This window comes from Maylandia zebra, linkage group LG9 (genome assembly GCF_041146795.1).
Source record: "Maylandia zebra isolate NMK-2024a linkage group LG9, Mzebra_GT3a, whole genome shotgun sequence".
NCBI lineage: Eukaryota > Metazoa > Chordata > Actinopteri > Cichliformes > Cichlidae > Maylandia > Maylandia zebra.
In genome coordinates, this window is record NC_135175.1 from 3,030,001 (window position 1) to 3,056,076 (window position 26,076).

Here is a 26,076-nt window from a genome sequence, read left to right on the forward strand (position 1 = left end):
GGAGTGTTTGTGTTTCTCTGAACTCATGCCTGATAGAAACGGGCTCAGGATCTGACACATCGCTGAGGACCAGAAGTTCGCTCGGTTCTTAGCTCCTTCAAAATAATTCGTAATGAGCTCAAACTCATTACGTTATAAAACTCTGTTGGTGAACAGCAGGAAGTTTGGACAAACTACGACCTGACCACCTGCCTGACTGCACGCTCGTCTGCCAACACGCTTTCCGAACACTGGAGGAATATGAGCATGCTGACCTGTGACTGATGCCTCGATGTAAGCTGAGTCAATCCCAGCCAGTCGAGTGTGGTTCAGACTGTTGATGAGTGTTAGCACGCTCATCAACAGGGAATCATCATTTCAACGACTTTACATTAAAATACATTTAGTCCTACATAATCAGGATGGAAGTGTTACAGGCAGGTCTGGATATTTACCAGTGTGGTGCTGAGTGCTGATGGCTTCCAATCCTAAATGCTTCCATCTGTGTGGCAGAGTGTACGGCTGTGTTCTAGTCTTGTATAGTTAAATATTTAAGCACCCCTCAATGGGCTGGGAGGTGTGGGTCCAAATGAAGCTTTAGCTCGTTTTCTTCCTTTTGAGGAAACTACAAAGCAAAAGAAACTAATGAAGTCAAGGATTTATTTACCATACTGTCTAACAAACAAATGAAAACCCAAAGTTGTGACAGTGACGTAAGATTTGGTACAGATTTTATGTCACTCGCTCACTGAGTTACACACCCACTGCCCTTGCTCTGCGCCTTGGAGACCTAATACGTAGGAAACATCCACAGACCCTAAAGGGAAACGTATAAGGGAGTTCTGTAATGAATAGATGGCAGTCGTCCCGCCCCTCCTACCAAAGAGCCAATAAGTGACGAGCCAGAAAGCAGCAGGTGCAGCAGATCGTCTCATCGTAAAGATGTTTCCTGCCGTTCGTGAAAACATGTACCTATCATAAAGAACTTGTTCTTAAACGGACTCTGGTGCACTGCAGTAAAACAGCCGTCTGCTGCCAGACTGAGCACAGATAATATCTCACTGATTCCCTTCAGGTGGCCGAGCATGTGACAGCAGTCTTGTCCTGACAGGTAAATATGACTTGTGAAACAAGGCACAGACAGCTTTCCACCCACACGCCTTTTCAGTGCTGGGGTGTAGCTAAGTTAGGAGTGATAATCTATAACTTACACCAAAGTGATCTACTTCAGACTTCACCCAGAGAAATGCTGAAACGCACCAGCTGGCCCTCCGTGTTCCTGACATCAAAGCTGCAGCGTGGCAGCTGAGGGATCAAGAAGAGCAGGTCGGGCCGAGCTCAGGAGGAAAGGACGCACATTCAAAGAAAAGCTTCAACTTCTCAGGTTTGAAAGAACGGGGAGGCCCCACTGTGTAAGGATTATGACGGAGTCCCACACTAAACTGCCGTCTGCATTGTTTGGCTGCACACAGTCACATGGATGATGGATTTCCTCTGCTTCCTGATTCCTAGACAGAGGCTGGAATGACCTTAAAGACAGTATCCTGCTTTAGTCAGATGATCTGACTGTGGAGCACTGATCGGCTTTCCTAAACCCCACTTCTAACCTAATCTAATATTGAGTTTCACGTGACTGCTGGGGGCTTTCTCTGACATAGTTTCAGATTTTAAAACAATCGTGATGTCAGCCATGGTGAGGTGAGTGTTTCAGGTGTCAGGATGAAGAGAACGAGGGCAAGGATGACACTCCACAGCCTGAGAAGAACAGACAAACTCCATCGCAGTAACTAAGAACTTGTTTTTCCTTCCACCCTTCCCTGCCTGCCTCATTATTTCCCTCCTCAGCCCTTCCTTCCTTTATTTCTTCCTTCCTAAGTCTCTCTTTGGGCATTTTTAGTCTTTTTTTAATGAACATCAACCAATCAGATATTAAACAAGAGCAGACCAACACTCACAATCCTACAAGTTTGTATTATTTTAAGATTAAACCCAGACTGATCTTTTTTCCAACCCTGAACCAGTCGGTTTGTTGCTGAAGCCCAGCCAAGCTGTCCTGGCTCCTCAAAGATATATGACTGCAGAGTGAGCATTAAACCTAAAAGTACAAAAACACTAAATGGATTAACACACAGATCAAAGATTTACTGGACGTAAGTATAAAAGCCTGGGCTGCAGAGCCAGCACCGACCGAGCCTGGTTTCAGACCTCTACCTTTAGCCACTGAACGCAGCGCTGAACATTTTCGTAGTTATTCTGAGCATGAAAGGGAAACGTTTATGAATGAGTTTCTACTAAACTGCATCCGCAGCATTAAACAGCAACCAGTGCCTGATGCCAGAGTGGAGCAGCCACAGCTCTTTACGGCTGTCATTTCACGTAGTTTACATCACACCAACCTCGTCAGTAGGTTTGACCTTACAGATGTGTGACAACAGAGCCAACATCGCTTTTGACGAACTAACAAATCTGGGGTCGAGCCAAACCTCATCCAGCTAAAGCATTAAGGTGCAGGTTTCCTGCTCTGTGCAGTGCATGCTTATTTGCACAGGACTGGTATTATTAGAGGAACCTGTGGGTTAGAAAATACGACTCCTGTGAAATGAAAACTCCTACATCTGCATTTCACGACAGGTTTACACCAGCTAAACAAAAGCTACCCTTTATAAATATGGGACAACTGTGGAGTCTGTTGTCTAAGCTAATCCCATGTAAGTGTGCCATGTGTGTAATTTGTAAAGTAAGAGTTGTTTGCACCCTCAGAGACGACGTTACCCTGGTTACCTGACCTTCACTCACTGTTTGATTTAGAGTCTTTAGGTTAGGAAAAAGGAATCTTCTTCATAACAATAAGAGACCTTTTCATTCAAAGTTTCACAACATTTACCCCACAAAGACCTGTCACATATTTTATGCTACTTTACTCTCTGATATGCTCAACAATTCTTTTCATTCTTGGGGGAAAACAGCCAAATGTTTGAAGCTGCGGACACTCGACGTGTGTCAACAAATGCTTTTAGTTTTTTAGATCACCTGTCATTTCAGGGAGTGTCCGTGCATGCTTTGGGCTGATTATTTATTTAAACACATGCAATCCAACAAAAGATAAAAGCAGCATTAGTAATTCCACCCAAGCTTGAGAGATTTAAAACAGGAAATAAACCTCAGCACTGTATGATCATCCTTCACATGCTACAGTAGTGGAAAAGAAGGAGAAGAAACCAATCCAGCGACTGCACATTAACGAGTTTTCACCATACATGAGCCGACCTACGTAACAGAAAGGTCTCAGTGCGTGGCCAACAAGCTGTAAGAGAATAAGCTTCACTCTGGAAATTTATTATGACAATAAATGCAGCTGGCAGCCTGTGACGATGTGCCAGCGACAGAACCAGTTCAGCCAGACACGCAACGCCCACAAACATGCTCCTCACCAATGATTAGGCCTGTTCGATATAACCATATATATCAGCTGACGATATAAAAACGTCCATCGTTATCTATGATGCCATCGTTTGTTTCGTGGTGTCGTAAAATAAACTGTTTACAGCGATATTTGTTCATGGTTCTGATGGTGACTGTAGTGACTTTATTCATGTCTTAAAGTTAGCAGTTAGACTCTATAACTCCTCAATCACGATGTCATAAGTCACTGGACACTGTGAACATCCACGGTCACCAGTTCATGCATAATGGACTTTCCATGACCTTCCAAGCTATATAGTTTATGTCTTCCATATTTCCAACTATATCCACAATCACATACTGTGTATGCTACCATTGTATATAGTGTGTTATCTTACTTTTTTTCATTGATTGTACTTAATTGTATTTTTGTATTTCCTTCATATATCTGTACCTGAGCTGAGGTGATGCAAAAATTTCCCCGCTGTGGGATCAATAAAGTCTTATCTTATCTTAAGTTCTCTCTTTCTCTTATATTTAATATAACCACACGGACAAGTGCCTGTTTTTACGTGTTGTCGTTAGCAACAATGACGGTAAAACCATCGTGGCTCTGCTGTCCGCTTGTTTGTTTTCTACTAAACCTTTCACAATAAAGCTCAAGATCCTGTTGAGACTTTTCAAAATAAACTGAATCACGTGAAAGATGCAGAGAGTTTACAGATGAGAAGAAAAAAAGAGCCGTCAGGTGCTAAAAAATAAACCTTAGACTCAAACTTTTAAAGAAAATGTCGGCCGTTACAACTTATGTCTAAAAATGTATCGTTTCATCGGTTAAAACACTCGACTGCAGCTACACCACGCGCAGCTGGAAACACTTCACGCAAGTCGAGCTGCCCGAGATTCACAGAATTTACAGAAAATGAGGGCTGCACGATTAATCGTTAGAAAATCGCGATCTCGATTCATACTTATGTGCGATCTCATTTCCAAATGACAACGATTTAAAAAAAAAATAAAATAAGACGACGATTGTACCGCATTTTGATCCGGGACGTACTCTGCATGAAAACAAGCGCTCACTCTTCCTGCTCGACAAATGACAAGGGCGGAGCCTTATACCACGTGATACAGAAGCTGTGCCGTGTGATGCTAAAATTAGCAGGGAAACAACAACGGAGAGCACGTCAGGGATGACGAGAAAGTGACAGGAGAAAATCCGTCCCGGTCAACCACCCAAACACCAATAACAGGAACCTTATACAGCGCTTCCCTATACACGTCGAACTCCCGCAGGCACAAAGAAATTACGGAGGCTATCACTTATCACCTGACCAAAGATATGGCTCCATCAACACTGTGCAAAACGAGGGATTTAGGAAAACGATCAACACCCTAGACAAACGCTACACAGTGCCGTCCCGCAACTATTTTTCTATTGTTGCACTACCTGCTCTGTACACGCAGCGTCGAGCAACGGTGGAGACCGAATCTCAAGCAGTACAACATTTTGCTGCAACAACAAAACGTGAGACATTTGTTGTTTTTATGTTTATTTATTGTTTTTATGTTCAATCTCAACTGTTGCGAAGTTGATGTGCAGTTAATAAGTGCAATAAATATTTATACTGGAAAAGAAAATGGTGAGAGAATCGTGATCTCAATTCTAAGCCAAAAAAATCGTGATTCTCATTTTATGCAAAATCGTGCAGCCCTACAGAAAATATTACATTTCTGTGATTTATATCGTTGTCAGGACGATAAATGTCTTATATCGGGATATGAGACTTTGGTCATATCGCACAGCCCTACTAATGATGCAGGATTGAAAGTCAGTCTACTCTGATACGCCAACATTCAGTTTTCACAAGGTTACAGAAGCCTTGTGTTGGTGACGAGGTATGTGACCAGGCAAAGCTGAAGTGTGGCAGGTGCCACAGTCGGTGAAGGTAACCACAGCAGTGAGGTCCATAAATATCTGCACAGAGACATTCTGGTACGTTACCACACTGACTTTAAATGAAACAACTCAGATAAAGTCCAGACTTTCAGCTTTAATCTACTAGATGGTCTCTTTTCACTCCCTAAACAAATCTTAGTTGTCACACTGGATTTTGGCACACAACTGCAGTTTTTCTTACAGTGTTTTCAGCCGTGGATCTGCACTGCCTACTTCAGCAGTGGGCTACCATCAAGTCCCATCTCAGAGTTTTTCCAAGAAATTCAAACTGTGCACAGCTTTAAAACTACTGAGTGGTATTTGACTTTGGCAAGAGGCAGCTGGGTATTACAGTGATGGAATTAATTATTTGATCCCCTGCTGAAATAATCAGTTCCTACAGCTGTAATTGTAAGAACTGGACAGCCTCCGATTTTGATGGTAGTTTCATTTTAATGGAGAGACAGAACAGAAACAGAAAATCCAGAGAAACGTGAGACAAAGGTTACAAATCGATTTGCATGCCTTTGAGGAAATAAGTATCTGACCAGAACGTTGGCTTCCACAGACTGTGTGCATGTGTGCGCACAGATCACAAACACTCCGAGTTACAGATCCTGATCTCTACTGGTTATGTTTATCAAGCCGTCCACAGAACCAGGTTTACAACATTAGGAAATTGCTGCAGTACTTAGTGCAAAACATACTGTAAGACAACACTTAAATAAACATAAAAATTAAAAGTGCTAAGCAGACAGATATACGATCAGTGCAAACATGGAGCAGATGCAGAGAACACCGTGCAGGGTCGTGTGTTTGTGGTGCCAACAGTCATACGGTTGTTGTTCACGAGTCCAGAGGGGAAGAAACTGTACGCGAGGTTTTGGTCCCTCTATTCATTCCTTCTATCTCAACCTCTCCACAGTCATGAGCAACACCAAAGAGCTGCCAAAGGACGTCAGAGACAGGATTTTAAACCTGCACAAGGCTGGAATGAGACCATCAGCGTGAAGCTTGATGAGAAGGACGACAACTACTGCTGCGAATATTCACAAATGGTTCAATAATCGGGCCAACAACCGTCAGAAAAATGTTTTTTCCCCTGCTGAATTATTTCCCCCAAATGTAAAAGTGGCCAGACAGTGGCAGATGTCCTGTAATAGAATATGAAAAGTTGGGAAGTTGTAGAGTTATAAAATAGGAAGAGAAGAAACCAGATGTTCCAGTGGAAACGTGGGCTCTGGCAGACGCTCGGTGCTGCCGTTCTTCTATCAAACAGATGTAGTAAAAGACTTTTGAGGTACTTTCTCTTCTGAACAAGAGTAAAACATAAAAAACTGTTTCAGCGACACAGAGAACAGGAGATGTGCATCGTACCCTAGAAAGGAAATGATCAGACACAAACACCCAGTGTTTCAGCCACTCCTGTGAAAGCTGGAGTGGCAGTAGCTCACCAAACAGACTGTTTGATAACCGTCAGGGCTGCGGGTGGACTTACAGCATCAGGACATTGTAGGGATGTGACTGGATCAGGTCCATAATCATCCAGGGCCTTAGATCAGTCCCACCTCTTATTTCCCCACCACTCAGTAATCTGGCTGCTACAGGATTGGAGAGTAATCTGGATAGAAGGAGTGATGAAGGGAGGGAGGCTGCTACCGAGGGTCAATCCTCTGCTGTCAGTCCTCTTTATATCAATTTCTGTGATAAATTCACTGCTAAACTGCAGTGCAGGTGGAGGCGCAAGGTTGCATGTAAAGGAGGCAATGCACACGTGCTTGGAACAGCAGAATAAAAAAAGTTACCAAATGACATTCAACACAGAAAACCTGCAGAAACACCTGATGTGACGCAGCATGCAGAATCCAAGCCCACAATCTACTCATATAGATGCTCAATACTAGAAGGTGTTTGGTAAAGATGCAACCTGATAAATACTCAAATACATCACTCTGGTAAATATATATATATAATTAACTTGTAATAAAAACTCCACTAAGTTTACAAGATGTAACCGACTGATCGACAGCATTAGCGCCGCAGGCTAAACGTGGAAGGTTTCCAGCATCACTAAGTTTCGCTGACTGACTGGCCAGCTCACACGAGGCTGCACTGAGCGGCTCATCATCGTTTTGAAGCTCACACATCAGAACCCGTTCAATAAAACTTTCCAGACATAGTTTTAGTTTTCTCTGCAGACAATGACGCAAAGAGGACGCATGTGGGCAATAACGGAAAGCCCGGTTGTTCTTGATTACATCACTACTAGGCTGTTCCTGTGCTGTGTCACATATAGTGATGATGCAATCCTGTTGCCCAAAGAACGACTAGCTTGACGACAGAATGAAGCTGTTAGGAAAACTGAGCAAGCTCCACCCACTAATTAAGATGGACAGTTCAAGCTGGAAAGTGATTGGTGCATTAGGGATGAAGCTAAATTCATTTTTTTGCTTTTAATTGCAATTTGGCATCTCTCCTCAAACCTGGTTGGAACGCTCCGAGACAGCCGAGGTTTGACATACGGACGATGTGCTACTGCGTTAAGAATCCTCTACAGGTACGACAGTTACAGCTTTATTCTTGGCTAACGAGGCGATGCTATTCAGCAACTATCAGCGGGACGATAACTATGACTCGGCATGATGGTGCAGTCCCCACCCAGTCTGCTCCAAGGAAACAAACCTTCACTGTGACATATGACAGAATTCACCACACTATCCTTGAACATTTGGCCAGAGCAAAAACAGTGTGACACAGCAGATAAATGTGGGACAGTGACATCAGCAGATATGCTGACATCAGTCAACACGGTTCTCACACTGATATCCAACCTATACTGTGTTGCTACCCAATTTCTGCCATAATAGGGAAAGCCTGGGGTTTATTCTTTAAATATTAAACAGCCATTAGCAACATTAAGAGCAGTGTAACAGTGTAACAAGCTGTGATAAGAGTTAAAACAACAGTGCCAGCAGATACAGCATCCCTCTGAAAATTGGATGTGTCATGGATGAGAGTGCGTGGCAGGCAGAGGGGTCTCACAGAGACTACAACACGTGCAGCTGCAGACCAAAACATTACTCAGTGAATATTCCTCTGAAAGGGTTCGATAACAAATAGTTCAATGCTCAGTCCATACAACTCCTGAAGCTTTTGTGCTACCTATAACTATCCTTTCCACACACACACACAAACACACACACACACACACACACAAACACAAGCACACACATGCACACCTACTACAGAGGAGCCAGCATAAAGAAGGTTTCTCCAATAAGTCTGAAAACCAGTGTGGGCCACTGTTCCTCAAGTAAAGCTGAGCATGTTCAACGGTCTGCTTGCTACACATTGCTTCCCTCACACACTGTACATAAAAGACGGACGTTGCAACCATGACATCTGCTAACGGTTGAACTCTGCATTATAAAACACAAACATGAGTTTTAGTCCTTCACCACACTGGTTTTTGGACCAAGATGTGACCGTATCTGGGCATGAGGGTGGGGTGCCAAGTTTTCAGCTAAAGCTATGAGGAAAATCCCACAGACCATACAGTTTTTATCCACAGAGAGTGAAAGAGAGTGCTTTTTAAAAATATTGGTATGTTGAGCATTTTAATGTTAGACTCCCTTTGGGTTCCAGCTTCAAAAGTGGCTACTAGAAAAACTGCACTTTGGCACTTGCTGCGTTAGTTTCACTTTTGTTTTTTTAGCTGTGGGAAAAACATATTTTTTACCATGACTGGCCATGCCATACCATGACAAAAAAAAGCTGCAATCTGTGCATGAAATGAAGTGCTGGCTGCTCAAAATGTCTTGACAGGACAGCTCGCGTAGTCTGTCCTCCTCGAAGCTCGGAGGAACCCACTCCCATATGCTATGCACTCTAACAGCACAGTGTAAGGAGGATTGTTTTTATTCACGGGGTCGTTCTTGCAGAGTGCCAATGAATGGGCAGATGCGACAGAAACATATAAAGGGGAAACTTGCGTAACAGTGTGGGAGTCTGCTGTGACAGTGCAACTTCACCATGCTGTCTCTATAGCGGTCGGGAACAGTGGCACGGATGCACGCGATCTACTCACTACTGTGATAATACGAAGGCAAAGCGGACATTCAGAGGGAGAAACAAAACCTAAAAAACTAACGACAACAATACCACCATGGTGCTAACTAGCCTAAAGCATAAGCGTGCTAATTCTGCAGACTTCTTCTCAGAAAGTAAAAGTGTCCGAGGCGCACCTGAAGGCAGCATTAACCTACACCCGTACTCAGTCCCTGCTGCGATGCGCCCTGTGAGCTCACTCATCCAAAATCACCGTCAGTTCACTGCAACAAAGACTGCGGCTTTCCGCCCACCGACCCCGCGCTCAGTGCACACACCGGGCGTTACCACACAAAACGGGACGTTCATTTTTCAGCGTCACTCACCGTTAGTTGTCTCCTTTTTGACAGTTTGTCTAGAGTCTCCGAGCGTCGCTGTCACCGCTACGATCCGCCCACCCAAGAGTGTACGCTGCATAAATATGCCCCGCCCCCAGCACTGCCTCTACTCCAATCGCAAAACGATACCGCGAACTGGCTCTCATTTTAACCAATCGCACGAAGACTAAAAGTCTGCTTGACGGCCTTACTGTCCAATCAAAACGTCTGAATCCCGGGAAGATCCCTTTCTCACCGTGTTGGCTTTTGACAGACACCGTGTGCATTCAATAGAAAAGTTTGACTCCTTTTACGGGACGGTGCCGGTCCAATCGCCTCGGGGAACGAACTCTGGATACGGCCGCGGCCCAGGAAGACGCCCTACACCGCCCCGATCAGAGGAATGTTACCAAGCGGCTAAACAGGAATCACAGGAACTACAGAAATTACAGAGACCCAAGGGGAAGTGTAACCCACACGCGTCCACTAATGTTGATGGTATAAATACAAGTAGTTGACTTTGACTGTGTTGCTTTTGGGGGTAGTGGGGACAGAAGTGACAGCCGATTTAATTTACTACAACTCGCCACCTAATCTGCTGGATCTGATTCACAAACTGGAGCAAGGAAGCGTGTCTTCTCTGGGGGTGAGATTGCAAAAAGCCACAGAAAAATCAAAAGCGGGAAAAATGCTCCACTTGACATAGTGCAGGTCTATAGTGACGCCTTGTGGTGGAAAGCTTACCTTACCGCCACCTGCTTGGCCGTAGAGTGGTTACAATACTCCAGACCTGCTCGTGCATATACACACATGCAACTATATAAATTCATCTCTTGTCAAACTTGTGCTGTTTACAAAATGCACCCAAAGTTTCAGGAGCTTATAGAACTACCTTTAGCAGTCATAACTTGTATCAGTCTCACATGGCACTGTGGACGGATTTTAATCCACTCTGCTTTACAGTGTTGCTTCAGTTCATTGAAGTTCGTGGACATTCATTTTTACGCAGCACTCTTAAGGTCCTGCCACAGCATGTAAGTCAGGTTGAGGTCTAAACTTTGGGTCATTGCAACACCTTGATTTTGTTCTTTTTCAGCCATTCTGATGTAGATGTGGTGCTGTGGTTGGGATCATTGCTCTCTTGCATCACCAAGCTCTGGCCAAGCTTTAGCTCAATCATCATATTTGATCCTAGAAGACTTTAGTACACAGAGGTCTCCATAGTTGACTCAGTGACTGCGAGCTGCCCAGTCCTGCCTCTGTGAAGCATCGTCCCTCCATCACTTTACTCAACTCCTTGTATGAAGAGTGATACCACAGCACTGATAGTGGTTTTACCACATGTGATGCTGTGCATTATGGCCAAACAGCTCCACACTGGTCTCATCTGTCCTAAGGTCATTGTTCCAGAGGTCTTGTGATTTGTTCAGATGAAGCTTTGTAAATGTATATTTTTTAAGAGGTGTTTCTCCCTTCCAAAAAAAGCCATATTTGCTTTATGTCTTTGTAGTTGTACTATTATAAACATTGACATTTCACACATTAACTGAGACCTGTAGTCTGAGATGTAGCTCTTGGGTTTTATGCATTTTTTCTGATAACGTTTGTCCTTTGCTGAAGTCCGTCTATCTTGAATGTTTCCCACGTGTGAATATTTTTTCTTGCTGTAGAATAATAGACTTGAAATTGTATATTTGTATATTGTAATTATAACTCTTCCCAGATTGCTAAGAACCAACAATTGCTCTTAGGCAGATCATTGCTGATGCCTTTCCTGCTTGGTATTGCATTGACACACACCTGAATGCCCCGACCTGCTGAAACATCTGTCTTTGTAAAGGTGCTCACACTTGAGTCAAGTGCATTTGATTATCAGCACCTGGCTGCTGTTTAGCCTTGTAATTCCTCTGGGAGCAATAATCGTGTACATAGTTTTACACAACTGCGTAGAATCCTGTGAAAACGTGCTTTTTAAAGCAACCTCACACAAAAGTAACCGGTCCGATTTAAAGCTGTTTTTCTGTGCTAAAATGTTCGAGAAGTGTCAAAGCAAATGTCACAGAAATCAGTCCAGTCACAATGAATCTGCTTTCAAAGAGGTTTATTGAAAGAAATAATTTTCAAATTTTATAAAGATCAACCATTTGCTTATGCTATCACACAATCAGAACCTGGAGCATCACCGTTTCCCCTCCAACCTTTTGCAGTCTTTGATATGAATCATTAGTGCTTTGGACAACCCAGATTTTCCTAAAAAAGTTGGGTTTATGTGTAACATGTAGATTTGCTGCAGTTCAGCACCTGGACTCTTACTGAAGAGCTGTGCTGTTGGAACACTTGCAGAATGTTTGTCATTGTCCTAATGAATGTGGACAATGACAAAGGCCTTCATTGAAATAGATATCATCAGGATGGCAGCAGGCCCTCTGGAAACATTGTAACCATGCTTTCTTTTTAAACCCAATCGTGTGACTGGTTGCCTGACATATGTAGGAGCTAGACAGGTTAAAAAACTGTTCAGTATTTGATGTCATGTTTGTGGTTTCAATTCTGTTTTTGTTTTTTACATGTTACACATTTTCCCAATTTTGTAGAAACGGGTTTTCAGAACTGCTTCACTGGCGAGCTTAGCGTTACTGTTTTATGGCTAAGCAGTATTCCATAGACTGCCAGAGTACACAAGATTAAAAAGTACTGGTTTTGATGGGACATGTCATGACTTCTAAGCAAGATGCGTTAAAGATATGCTATTGCTAAGAGGTTTCACCACGTCACACTTAAACAGCAAGATGTGGTCCAAAAATGCATTTCATGTAGGTGTACTTTATTTACCTCCCCAGGCGAGACAGCCCGGAGACCAGATTTGGGGAATCAAGTGCTTCAGGATATTTTGGAAACGGTCAACAGTTCTGCCCAGGACTGCCACACATGCATCACTCTGTTACAGTGGTTTGCAACCAAAGATACAAGTATACAATATAATATTGTATCATCTAAGATCACTATGTTTGCAGCTATTCAGTACCCCGCTCTTCCATGACCTGGAAGTAGTATGTATATATGTATTATATAAATAACAACTCTCCCGTTACCTGGAAGAATTCAGTGTTTCACTCTACACACAGTCTGCAAGCATACAGCAAAAACCAGCTGCTTTGCACATCAAACCTTCTCTTTGCCGGATGATTTTTCAGTGCAGCATGCAAGTAAAAATGTGTACAATATTAAAAGTCTTTAGCTTCATCACCCTCATCACCGTCATCGTCGTCACATCCATTTTTACCATGGACAGCTCCTTGTTTTTTTAAAATAAGAAATCAGAGCAGTCTTTATTTATTTTGTATATTTTCCTCTATAGTATTCTGCATTTCAAAGCATGCCAAAGAAAGTTCGGTTTCTGCATAGTGCTGGCTATACAAGTGCCAAAGAGTTTGATTCCTGTACAAGTAATAGAAGGTGGTATTTACAGGCAGAATAGATCCAGTGTTGTGTAAACGGTACCAAACCCCCCCTCCCTCCTTCAAGTGCGCAAAATATCTACAAATAGCAAGTCTGTGAGAACTCATAGAAAGTAGAAGAGAGCTGAAAAAAGCTCAGCAGTATGGAAGAGCTGTTAAGGGGAGGCATGTGTATTAAGTGCGCAGGCAGTTCTTATCTTTGTGTGTGTGTGTGTGTGTGTGTGTGTGTGTGTGTGTGTGTGTCTAAATGCAAAGGGGAAGAAGCACTTGCCCCCACAAGTCAAAAACTGCCCACAAACCAAAACATCCCCCCGCCCCCTCCCTTGGTGTCTTTTTTCTTGGAAAGTGCACCCTCTATTGTTATAATATGCAGTATGCATACATAAATGTGTCCTCTAGCACTAAGGTCTACCGTCACATACAAGGTCAGGGAGGAAGAGTCGACAACAACCACATTCTAGTTTTGAGGTCATAGTTCTGAATGTAAAGATACAGTTCAGGCCACTAGGTGACTGTCATTGAACACTAACAGAAGACTCACTACAGTATGAGATGGCAATGGGAGCCCACTGCTGAAAGACACCACTGACTGCACTGTCAAAAAAAGAAAGAAAGAAAGTGTTGTAAAGCAGCCAGGTCCACTGGGTCGAGGATAGTTCTTTGTTTCCTGGAGAGCACAGGCAGGGACTGCTGGTAGGAACAAACCAAACAAAACTGGTGATGGCAGTGAAACCAGGTACGGTGCAGTAGTAAGGAGAGCTCAGCAGATTTGGTCAGTGTCACCTTAACAGCTTTAAACACCCGCGATGCTTTCACTCACGCTTCGACTATAGAATACTGAAAAGAAGGAAAAAGCTGCAGTCCATCTGAAAGAAGCTGGAATCCCTGTTTCCAGAGTGCCGTCACTAAACAGCATCAATCGTCCTAACAAACCCATCACGCCCTCGCCAATCAAGTCACTTTAAAAAGATCTTTGTTTACAGTTACGCTCAATCCAGCTGCATTTCTGCACTTAACTCAAATGACGACAATCTTTTGGGAGTGAAAGGGCTGGATTAGAGTTTACAATGTCACCAGCAGTGGTTTGTTCACAGCACGGGCTTGCTTTGGTTCAAACTTAAAGTGCACCTTTACGAAGCGGCTGCACACGCACGGCCCAATCACCGCACAGACACCGGCAATTTCCACTAACGGGTGAGAGATACCGAATGTGGCCTCGACTGCAGGCAGGAGTTGATTGAGAATTTTTTAGTGTACAATAATGTTAATTAAATATGGATAAATACTGAATAAATATCGACACAGAGTGAACAAAAGAATGACAGAGCACAGAGAGCCGTTACATGCTGAAACAGTGAAAAACCCACAGACACATAATCCTACGACAATAAATAAACACCGTAGACCCACAGTGAAATACAATCCTCACACTTCTGCATTAAAGGGGAACTCTGCTGAAATGTGACCGCGCATCCAATTTGTTTCTTTCTGATTGGTTGGTTTTGAGTTCTTTGAGACAAAGGAAAATCAGACCTGTGACATCGGCGACACATTCCTGAGTCTTTATTAAACATCTGCGCTGTTTAAAAATAATAATGATAATAAAGTGCTTTAAATTCAAATGGACGTGGTTAAGCTGCTACAAGTCTCAACTCTTTAAAGGACTATTGCACTTCAACAACAAGCTTGCCCTCTTCCTCCATTACAACTTTTGATTTTGTAGTACAGGAAAGGGTCTTTCCATGTAACTGCGTATAAGGGAAGACACATTTTGAAGACGTTATGGGTGTTTGTTTTCCTTCATCTTGAGAACTTAAAAAGACTGTGCAAAAGTGACCATTAATGCAGAAAAACAGCCTGGTTTTTTCCCCCGAATATACAGGAGTATCCATCACCTTTTATGATTTTAAACACCTGTCTGCCCAGAGCTATCTGGGTGTGCTCCAGGGTGTATCTCATATCCCTGGACTGGTGTTGTTCCTGTGTCATCACTGTAATGTTAGTCCAGGTTTGTTGGTTTGTTAGTGACAGTTTTTAAAATCATTAGCTAACTTCGTGGGGTAATGCTAGCTGAATACTCAGACGATGTCATTGGTCAGATGCAATGTTGATGGGACCAACATCATTGCCCCTCCCTGAGCCTGGTTCTGCTGGAGGTTTCTTCCTGTTAAAAGGGAGTTTTTCCTTCCCACTGTCGCCAAAGTGCTGCTCATAGGGGGTCATATGATTGTTGGGTTTTTCTCTGTATGTATTATTGTAGGGTCGACCTCACAATATAAGCGCCTTGAGGCGACTGTTGTTGCGATTTGGTGCTGTATGAATCAAATTGAATGATAATGCAGGATGAACACCAACAGGGATATCAGATTGAACAAGATCCAGACTCCACCTTTACTCCATATGACCAGTAATATCTTTTAGAGTGTATGCGTCATCTTCTATATCACGTTAGGAAAAGTGTTGCTGTTTATTCCTTCATAGATGTTCTCTTTTTGACACACAGTTTGTAAGCTCAGTGCACGCCATTCTCCTTAGGCCATTTACAGTAATTAACGGTGAATCCCAGACTCATCCTCGTGACCCTTACAGTTCTAGTTATACGTGCTTCTGGACATCTGGATATGAATGATTTGGCAGTATCGAGCTTTCAGTCATTTCTGTGACGTGTTCTTTTTCTGGGATGCAATGACTGCACAACAAACATTGTGAAGAGTAGGAAATTTACCTTTTGTAGACATTCCTTTGAGCCATAAATGCAACAGACTGACTAACACAGTACAATGAGAGATTTCAAGAAGCTCGGCGTACATCTGAGGAAGAGTCAGAGAATCTCTTGGGGTCACTTCTAAAGAACTGCGCTCTGCTTGAGGTCGGACTCAAACTTCTACGCTCAGCTAAGAGGAAACTGTAACGTGCTCGAACATCACTGTCACTGTCTGTAACTAAGCCAGTTTGCAAGCAGAATGACAAATTGTTGTCCAAGAAGGAAGCCCTTCACCATTAAACTTGGCGAAATTTACCCGAGGCTTGCTTGGAGAAACACCAAGAACACCACCAACTGTTGAGCATGGTGGTAACATCAGTTGAACATTGAACAGCGTGAATATTACAATGAAGGAAACAGACCGTGTCACATTTTTTCCACAACACCTCAAACCATCAGTTGAAAATTGAATGTGACCAGGTGTTTCAACAGGGTAGTAACCTAAACATAAACTAAAGCAAGTGAGATAAACTTTTCCAAAGTCCTGCCCACAAACCAGTGGAAACCGGACCATGCTTAAGAATGCAACCATTTTAGCTGGACTCTACTAATTCTTCATAGAAGAGTTGTCAAATATCCAACCAGATTTATTTTGTGGTTCTACGTCCCAGCTGACCTCGGGACTGGAAATGCCACGATCCTCGATGACATTCACATCACTGTTGTGTGCGTCACCTGATGCGTTAGGTTACAGCACGGGGTTAGGGTTAATCAAAACTGCTTTAGAGTCCACACGCAGCGCTGCAGCTCTGTAGCTCTATTCCTATGCCAGGGAAAGAGTAGCCCAAAGAAACCTTTGAAAGCCCAGTATTGCCTTTACATTCACGTCCATGATGAGCGTCGGTAAACTTTAAAACCACATCTGTACGTGTCTGTCTACAGTATGGCTCATGCGAAAGAAGCACTTATAAACAGAAGGAAATGGCATTATTCATTCAACTGGTTACTGATAACATGTTTACTGTTGCTTTGAACTGATGAAGTGCAGCCTGAAGTGCTGTGGATGGATATTTAAGATGGGCGGCAGCGCCAACAGTTTGAAGCTACGCGTCTTCTTCCCTTGGTCGATAACTGCACTGCATGTAAGGTTAAATGGAACCAGACACATCTCCTGATGTACCTGAACAGAGTCAATCCTGAATCAAAGGACTGTCAAAGAGTACATTTCTAATGAGCTAGAACAAAACTGGTTTTGTTTCTAAACGTAATGCATGCTGTGTTTCTAAACTTATCACATGGATAAAGCAGTGGTGTGATGAAGTAATTACAGCCTTTTCATACCTCTGCAAGAATCTGCATTAAAAGTTTGTGACAAGGATGAGATGTTGGGACTCCAAAGTAGGAGGTAATTGAAATAATGCTGTAAAATAACTGTCAGGTGCAGTTTCTCCTTCCTGTGTTCTCTGCAGCTGTAGATGTCAACATTGTAAAGGGTTTGTGCTATCAATTCAAACACTAAACTGTCATTTGCCTGTTTAATGGAGGTGTTCACATCTTCTTTTTTTCTTTCTAGACAAAAACTTGTCTTGGAAATTAAAAACCAACGACCCTTGACAGTGCATGGATGCAAACGTGCTAATCACCAGGCTCTGCAGACAGAAAGACAAAAACAAGGACGAACGCACACATAAAAAGCTTTGGACCTGAACTTATCACACACGTAGTAAGATTAAATCACACTCGCTCCTGTCGTCTTGCCAGTGTTTGCATATTATACTGTACATAGAATAATGGCGCATTCGGCTGGTCGTTGTAAACTGGCAAACTTGTGTAATTACGGCTCACATAACAAACGCTTATGTACATAGTAGAAGCTTTCTGGGTGCATGCTTAGGAGAAAAAGGAACCAATGAAATCTGAGGTAGCAAATTCAACCTACGATAAACTAGAATCACTCGACATGTTTTCCCTTTATGCATGAGCTTTGATGTGACGTTACACATCCAAGTATCCAGTCACTGCTGACTTCATTGTGTCAAAAATAATCCAACACAACTTTGCTGTAAGGTCACAACTCGTAGCTCGTGAAATTAGTAAGCTGTTTTTTGTGTGTTTTTTATTTTTTGGTGCACTGTTCTTGTGGAAAACTTGTAAGTTTGCCAGTTTACCTGTTTGTGACGCTGCCTAAGTGTGCCAAATGTTCTTCACTCCCTAGCAAATCTGTACAATGTTTATGACAGGGCAGCTGATATGTTCATCAAGAAAATTCATGGCTTTTTACCCTCCAGTTCCCACCCCTGAGGTGCAAACCAGCCAATCCAGTGTGCTCTTGGGAAGCGTGGAACATCAGCTCCACCTCTTGGGTGTAGGACTTCAGGGGGAAGGAACCAATGACAGGACGAGACAGCAGGACTCCTGTTAGGCCAGCTAACACTACAATTTACCAGTTTGAGAGTTTATCGGAAGCGCCATGGACATATAGAATAGAATAATCATCGTATCAATAGGATTTTCAGTGCAAGACGTAAATGGCTACTTGTTTCGTCATTCTGTTCAATGTTGTCTTCGATGGTACTTGTCAGTCATCCAACACTGGATACAGCAGTAAAGGGATTCTTCTACAAGTCAGCAGTCGTTTATATGTAAGTCTGAAAAAAGCGACATCCTAAGAAGGACGACTGAGAGGTCCAGACCAGACTATGTTCACTCAGTGTGTGGTTTTGGTTAAAGGTCGTACCATTGTGGGGCTCAGAAAGCTCCAAATGTTTCCCGAGGAGAGGGGAAACATTTGGAGATAATGAAAGGCCTCAACCCCCTGCCTGGCTTCACGTTCTCTGGGCAGTGAGTCCTTATTGAGAGGTTGACAGTGAAGATACAGTAGCTGGGGGCCCTAAAAGGCTAAGTGGCAGGTACAGTAGGTGTCTCCTGAAATCCAAAGTGCCACGTGGAGCGGTGGAACCAGAAGGAACTTAAAGAGTTGCTGAATGCAGCAGTCTCATTTTCTCCGTGTCCCTGCCTTGAGCCCACTCGCCTTCCCCTCATCCCCGTGTCTTCTTTAGCTCCCCCCTGGGTCGGAGCTGTGTCTCTGTGGTGTCCGTGAGTCCAGGGGTGTCTGTGGTTCTTGGAGCGATAGCCTCCGTGGGGTTTCAGGATCCAGTGGTGAGACTCCTGTTGCAGCAGCTGTCCCAGCACCCATGCATACCCCTGAACCAAAATCTAACCCTGCTCCTAAGCTAGAAACTGCACCCTCCCCACTCCCTAACTCTAAACCTAGACCTGATCCTGAACCTGCCACTGAAACGACTCCAGCTCCACCGCCTAGTCCGAGATGCTGGCCTAGTCCGTCCAGTCCAGAAGGGGCGAGCTGGCTCTGGCTTGTGTTGATCAGAGACGTGTCCTGGGGCTGCAGAGAGTCAAGAGCTTTAGCTGGGAACTCCTCAAAGTCCTGGGAATGCAGGATCTGTAGGGAAAGAAGAGAGAGGTCAGTGGGATTGCAATTTGTTCTGTGCTTTTCAAGAACAGAAGAAATTAGTCATGCAAGACTTCATACCTGTGCATGTTGCAAAAAGCCCAAACGTGTGCTTTTGGCTGTGTTGATATGTTAATATGTATGTAAAATGTTTCATGATTGACACGACTGTGTTCAGATCTGCGGAGACAGGCTTGGGTTTGCTGAGTGGGATTACAAAACGTTACAAAACTATGACATCACAACAATGTGATTGGTCTCTTGCAGTGTTGAACCTGGACCACCATTAATTATGATGATCCAGGCACCATATCAACACGGGGGTATCAGATCGTTTGGCTAAAGAGGCCGTCTGCTCTGTGATCACGCCCCTGATGCTGCACTCCAGGATCGTGTCGTCATATCGAAGTTTACATTCTGGACAGACTGTATTTTGGAAACATCATCACATCACTGTTGAATCTGGAGCTTCAACATTTTTATGGGAAAGCTAGATTTCACAGAATATATTATATATGGAGGAGGGAGGTCTGTCTGCAATTAGAATGATGTAAATGCCTTGAACCTTCAACTGTTTCTTGTAAACACTCCTGCAGACAGCAGGAAGAAATGAAGAATGATTCCCACTCACTTGGACACATTGGGGTGTGTCACCGATGAGGTACCTGATTCAACTCCAAATATACAACATGTGCAAGATGCTAAATAAATCAATTAAGCATTTATTTAGTGTTTGTGGGATTTAATGTAACATGTTACTGACAGATCAGCAGGGTAAGATTTGCCAGCACGTTTTTCACCTGTGACAGAGAGGCCAGTGTTTCTGTCTCAAGAGGTGTACCAGGAGAAACCACTCCATCTCCCGGACCGGGTCCTGGACCGGGACCTGGGTAGGGTGAGGCCTGAAAAGAAAACATCATCTTGTTAGCGAGCGTGAAGTGTAACCCACCACGACGGTGAGGTTCATTCTTTGACACAAGTCCCATACGCTGTGTGCGTTATTACCTGAGGTGGTGATGAAACAGCGCTGTAGGCTGGAGGTACCAGCGCCATCTGCCTCTGCAGCAGCTGCATGATCACGCCGATGTCCGTTGACATGCGACTCTCTAACCTTCACAGTGTATAAGAGATGATCTATAATTAATGTCAATTTCAAAAAGAAAGGAAGCTAGCAGTAAAAATAAATGGACCAGACTGCTGATTCGAGTCGTATCGAATGCACTTTTTGAAACTTTGTTTTGCTAACGGTGCATTTCTCTTAACATCCTGCTGTTAGTCTGTTAAAAGTAAAGCAATTCTTTTTCCCCACAGGAGTTTTCTTTTATCTTTTCAGCAAAAAAGCGCCTTGGCGCATAGTCACACTGCAGATGTAGATAAATGTGTGCGGGACGCGTGCAGAAGTTTGCATCTCATCCTCTTTGTTCTATCTCAGGCTAATTAGGAGCCAGTCTGCTGCTATTTTAAACTCGGCAACACTTTCACATATGAGCAGAGTCCCCCCCACATGCACACCTTTATCAGCAGAGGCTAACGTGGAGATATAGTCTTTCTCAGCAGCTACAGCTCAGCACAGAGGAGTACAAACGTTTGATCTCAACTGGACCTGAGAAAGAGCCTCGTTGAGCCAAAGGCTACAGGGCTGCTGCAGCAGCGAGAGGAGAAGCTCTCTGTAGAGGCATTAAAAAAGAAAAAAACAACCCTGCTAGTTGTACCTGTTGAGCTGTTTCTGCAGCAGGTCCAGGCGTGTGTCCAGCTGGTTGCGTTGCTGGCGGCTCAAGCTGTGCAGTGGTGTGTTGAGGGGTGGAGGGGAGGCAAGGCTGCAGCTGGGAACCTCCTGGTACTGACCACTCCCCCGGCTCTCTCCCCAGAAACTAAAGATGTTGGACACACCTGAGAATGCCCCTATATGAAGGTGGAGAGGGGAGGAGTGGGTGCGTATGTGAGTGTGCAAAGCAGTGGGAAAGGATGAGTGTGTCTTCTGTCGTACCATACCTGACAGGGCATTGCAGGTGTTCCCAGGCTTGGGGTCTCCATCACCCTCGGTGTTCTCGGTAAAGGGCGGGACTTGCTTGTGTGGATTCTCTTGCATTGCAGACGGAGGGGCGAGACCAGTCACTACTGACTCCTCCCCCTATAAGAGGAGCAGGACCAAAACATCCACATCAGTTTTTACAGTGCTGTCCTGTATAACAGTCACAGTGGCAGTGTGGAGTCGTACCTCATCACCACTGGAATGTGAGGACACTGAGCTTCGATGTGCCCCCCATGGCCTCTTAGACGCCTCCTCTTGTTTTTGATTGTGGGCCGTCTCCCGCTGTCTTCGTCTCACAGACTTATGGGACTTTTTTATTTCTCCAGCATCTGCATCATCTGGACAGATGCACAGATGGATAAAAAGGAGAAGATGGTCAGTCTAGCTGGATTAGAAGTAAGAAGATTAATATAGTATTTCTTTGACCATTCAAGCAGATAAAATAATTCAATCTGATCTATAAAGTGCCGATTCACAACAGCAGTCACCTCAAGGCACTTTTATTATCAGGTAAAGATCCTACACAGTGGAGAGAAAACCCAACAATCAGACTGTGCTCTATGGGCAGCGCTTGGTAACAGTGGGAAGGAAAAACTCCCTTTTAACAGGAAGAAACCTGCGGCAGAGCCGGGCTCAGGGACAGCCACGATTGATGTGGGACAAGAGAGACAGAAAGAAACAGATACTGTGGGAGAGAGAAGACAAACGTTAATGCTGTGTAACACCAGGGGAGCGAAAAGAACTGAACGGAGAAGAAACACTCGTCATCGTGGAAAGCCCACCAGCAGCTAAACCTATAACAGGTTTAGTAAGGGATGCTCCTGGAACCAAACTGGGAGCTGATTCCAGAGGAGCGGGACAGTTGAAGCCTCCCATTCTACTTTTAGAAACTCTAGATCGCCGTCTGTCTGAGAGCTCTGTTATTATAACGTGGTACACTATGGGGTCTTTAATGTATGGTTATTCAAAATTTCTATGTGAGAAGAAGGATTTTGACAGGGAGCCAATGAAAAGGAGCCAGTATGGGAAGAAGATGGCCTCTTTGGTCCTGTCACTGCAGCTTTTGAGCTTTTAGAACAGCCTGACAATAAGGAATGTTCCAGCACTGAAGTAATAAATGCATTAACTAGCTTTTCAATGTCACTTTGAGACAGCATGTTTCTAATTTTAGAGCTATTGCGCACATAAAAGAAAGCAGTCCTGTGTGTTAAAGGACACATCCTGGTTAAAAGTAGCTCCAAGATTTCTGTCTGTATTACTGGAGTCATGGTAATGTCATGATCTAATTAAGCACATGAGATTTTTAGAGTCAGCTACAATCATCTCAGCTTTGTCTGAATTTAGAAGGAGAAAACGACCTGGCGCTTATACATTTACAACATGCCTGTAGTTTATCTAACTGCTTTGTGTAACCAGGGTTCATAAACAGGAAAACTGGCTCCTAATAATAATGATGCCCAAGAATAATACACAGAGTAAACATTCAGCAGAGAAACGGTGAAACACGCTGACTGATGAGACCCAGGGAGGACGGGTTACCTTTTTCTGTGCGTCTTCTGAATGATAGTTTACGCCTCCTTAATTTGTTGAACCCCCCGGAGTTGGAGTCGTCGCTGCTGGGAGAACCTGGGATCATGTTAGTCTGAAATATAAAACAGCGTTCATCACTTAACTTCTGAGGAGAAGTGTGGGATGTGATTTGTAAAAATAGTGAAAATAAGTCATCTTGGATTCTTTGCAACATCGGTGATGGATGGAAGAAAGATACCATCACACCTGCAGCCAGACACAACACCACACTGAAGCTTATTAGCTCAGAGTCTTGAAAAAATGCTGTGTTATTAATAGACTTGTTTCCTGAGTTGCATCAATATGCAGTGTGTGTGTACGCGTGTGTTCTGTACTCTACTTCCTTTCTCAGCAGGCACCGAGGGCGTGCCAATGCTGCGGCTTTCACGGCAACAAAAGGAGAAACGTGGCTGCAAATTCAAAGCAGCTTGTCGACAAAGCAAAGACACACTGTGCAGAATTATTTCACTCACAATCAGAACAAGCCCGGGGATGTAAAAGCTGTTTTCACCCAGGCTCTGCCTGTGCACGAGCAACAATGAAACAGACAGCATCAGGTAGCTGCACCTGCTATCAGCAGCAGCAGCTACCCAAACCTTTCTTAACCGCTTGTCCAGTTCAATAATGTCCAGCAGTCATAGTGTTCACACCCTGAACAGGTCACCAGTCCACCATTCATACTCCTACAGCACCCACACCTCTGCTCAACCATCCACTGACAGGTTGATGCGTGTAACAACAAAATAGCCAGCTCCTGTTGTCTGCTGTGGACGGTAAAGGCAGAAAAACAAATGCTTCTTCCTGTGAATGAAGCTCAAAGTTCTGCACATCTTGTTGGATTTTTTGTTTTACAAAATGATAATAATAAAAACGTAGGACTTATGTTAGGTATTAATAACGTGCAGAAACACTTGGGCAGGTTCCCTTTCACAGTCATAGTTGTCTTTTTGTGATCACACCAACTTCCATCCCACAACCACAAAAACCCATCAGCTGGTTGTCAATACAAAAAAAGAATTTTGAAAATAAACTTTGGACTCGCTGATATTATTTGTGTATTTCGATTATGAACCGAGCCACTCTTATGAGATTTTACTGACGTCTGCTGTGGGAGGAGTTTGAAACTCACGTCTCTGAGGTTGAAGGTGATTTCCAGGTTGTTCCAGAAGTGATCTGCAAACTCAGGATACATGTCCAGCACCTCCAGAACATCTTCTCTCAAAATCTTATGAAGGTCGCAGTATGTTAGAGCCCTCACATCAGCATTGGATTTACCGGGTCGGTGATACAGGTTGATGGGCTCGCCAAAGATGTCGTTCTTCCCTGGGAAGGCAGAAAAGAATAGAAAAGCACGTATTTGATTGTTGATCTTATACAAGCAGTCAACAATATTGTGATGCATCAGGTGGAGCTGCAAGAACAGAAACCTTTTATTGAACTTAAATGTCAGCTGTGTAAATCATATTTTAAATCTCAGTGAATATAGCAAATAAAGTTTGTTGTTTCCAAAGCTGACTCTGGAAACATCTGTTCTAATTTGGTTTCAATGCATCTATTTACAAATGAGTGCATGAAGTTAACTGATTATTTTTATAGCGTAAGAAATAAAGATGTGTGATGCGTGCCTGCACACTCCACGCCTACATGCATGTTACTTAAAAAGATCGATCAGTGTCTTGTTGCAGGGAGCTGCAGCTTGTGTCATGTATGTGGAGCAGGCGCATCAGATGTTAACGACACCAGTGCTGCTGTTACCAGTAGATGGCAGAACCAGCTCATGCTCATGTGGCTGTGTGTTAGGCAAGCTTCAGGAAACAGATAAAAACTCCTGTGCACTGTGTTGTCTAACACAGTAAATACTGCAGTTTTTATACATTTAAAATTTAAAACTCTTGTTTTATCTATTTCAGTCACCTGTGACCTCACAGTTACCAAGGAGACACATCATCATATACACTCTCCAGCCATTTTGTTAGGTACACTTGTTCGCCTGCTCATTAACGTAAACATCTAATCTGACAGTCACATGGTAGCAGTGATCAAGACGACTTGCTGAGGTTTTAACCGAGCATCAGCACGTGACAACCAACGTTCCCTCTAATGTTTCACGTGTCTGAGCGAACACACAAACTCCCTGAGCATCCCTTGGACCACTGTGAGCAACATTGGACGTGTGCACTGTGGTCACGCCAGCATCCAATCCATCCAAGTTACATGTTTATTAAAATAATCAAATTACAGCATTTATGTTAGACTAGTCATTGACCTGTAGCATGTTAACACTATTGGCAGTAAAAATAACTTGAACTCCAATTTTGAAAACACAACTTTCTGTTTTTTGCTCTGACTTGTATTATGAGTCTGTGGTCTGGGAGAGAGTCTGTAACTCTGTCTGCAAATACAGTAAATAATGACCAATATTGGGCAATTAATTATATAGTTACTTCTTCAAAAAAGTTACTGAGTTTTGCAAACAACAAAGTTTTTTGCAGCTGTTTTTTTTAAATGCAGCCAAGGTGTTTTTTAAACAAACATTTCAAACTATTTACAGAACAATCAGCTGTTCTGCATCAAATCTGATGCCACACAAATTATTTGTGCCGCTCCAAAAAATAATTTGTGTCCACTATGAGATGAAGGAGAACAACAGCCTGATACCTGCAGGCCTGACAGCAGCAGATGTGTCACTGCTGTAACACCTGTAACACTCAGCAGTCACCTCATTGTTCTGACACACAACAAAACTGACTACACTACACACTGACTACACACTGACTACACACTAACTACACACTGACTACACACTAACTACACACTCACTACACACTAACTACACACTAACTACACACTGACTACACACTGACTACACACTGACTACACACTAACTACACACTAACTACACACTAACTACACACTAACTACACACTGACTACACACTAACTACACACTGACTACACACTGACTACACACTGACTACACACTGACTACACACTAACTACACACTGACTACACACTGACTACACACTGACTACACACTAACTACACACTAACTACACACTAACTACACACTGACTACACACTAACTACACACTAACTACAC

At 43.4% G+C, this 26,076-nt stretch overlaps 2 protein-coding genes across 12 annotated transcripts in view; both read right to left on the reverse strand.

Annotated features, from left to right (window-relative positions):
- The window catches only part of LOC101469991 (uncharacterized), a 108,382-nt gene extending 98,512 nt beyond the window's left edge, over nucleotides 1-9,870 (reverse strand). For all 10 annotated transcript variants that reach the window (XM_012924036.4, XM_076887890.1, XM_024799549.2 and 7 more), the window contains exon 1: nucleotides 9,754-9,870. In XM_012924036.4, the coding sequence (XP_012779490.3) occupies nucleotides 9,754-9,844 (91 nt within the window). In that variant the 5' untranslated portion in view covers nucleotides 9,845-9,870. The remainder of the gene's footprint in view (nucleotides 1-9,753) is intronic.
- Nucleotides 9,871-11,828: 1,958 nt separating this feature from the next.
- kcnh2b (potassium voltage-gated channel, subfamily H (eag-related), member 2b) overlaps nucleotides 11,829-26,076 on the reverse strand; it is a 255,409-nt gene continuing 241,161 nt past the window's right edge. For both annotated transcript variants that reach the window (XM_012924041.4, XM_004568926.4), the window contains 8 exons: nucleotides 24,106-24,299; nucleotides 22,947-23,049; nucleotides 21,594-21,745; nucleotides 21,368-21,506; nucleotides 21,088-21,277; nucleotides 20,381-20,486; nucleotides 20,176-20,277; nucleotides 11,829-19,366 (listed from right to left, as the gene is read on the reverse strand). In XM_012924041.4, the coding sequence (XP_012779495.2) occupies nucleotides 18,962-19,366; nucleotides 20,176-20,277; nucleotides 20,381-20,486; nucleotides 21,088-21,277; nucleotides 21,368-21,506; nucleotides 21,594-21,745; nucleotides 22,947-23,049; nucleotides 24,106-24,299 (1,391 nt within the window). In that variant the 3' untranslated portion in view covers nucleotides 11,829-18,961. The remainder of the gene's footprint in view (nucleotides 19,367-20,175; nucleotides 20,278-20,380; nucleotides 20,487-21,087; nucleotides 21,278-21,367; nucleotides 21,507-21,593; nucleotides 21,746-22,946; nucleotides 23,050-24,105; nucleotides 24,300-26,076) is intronic.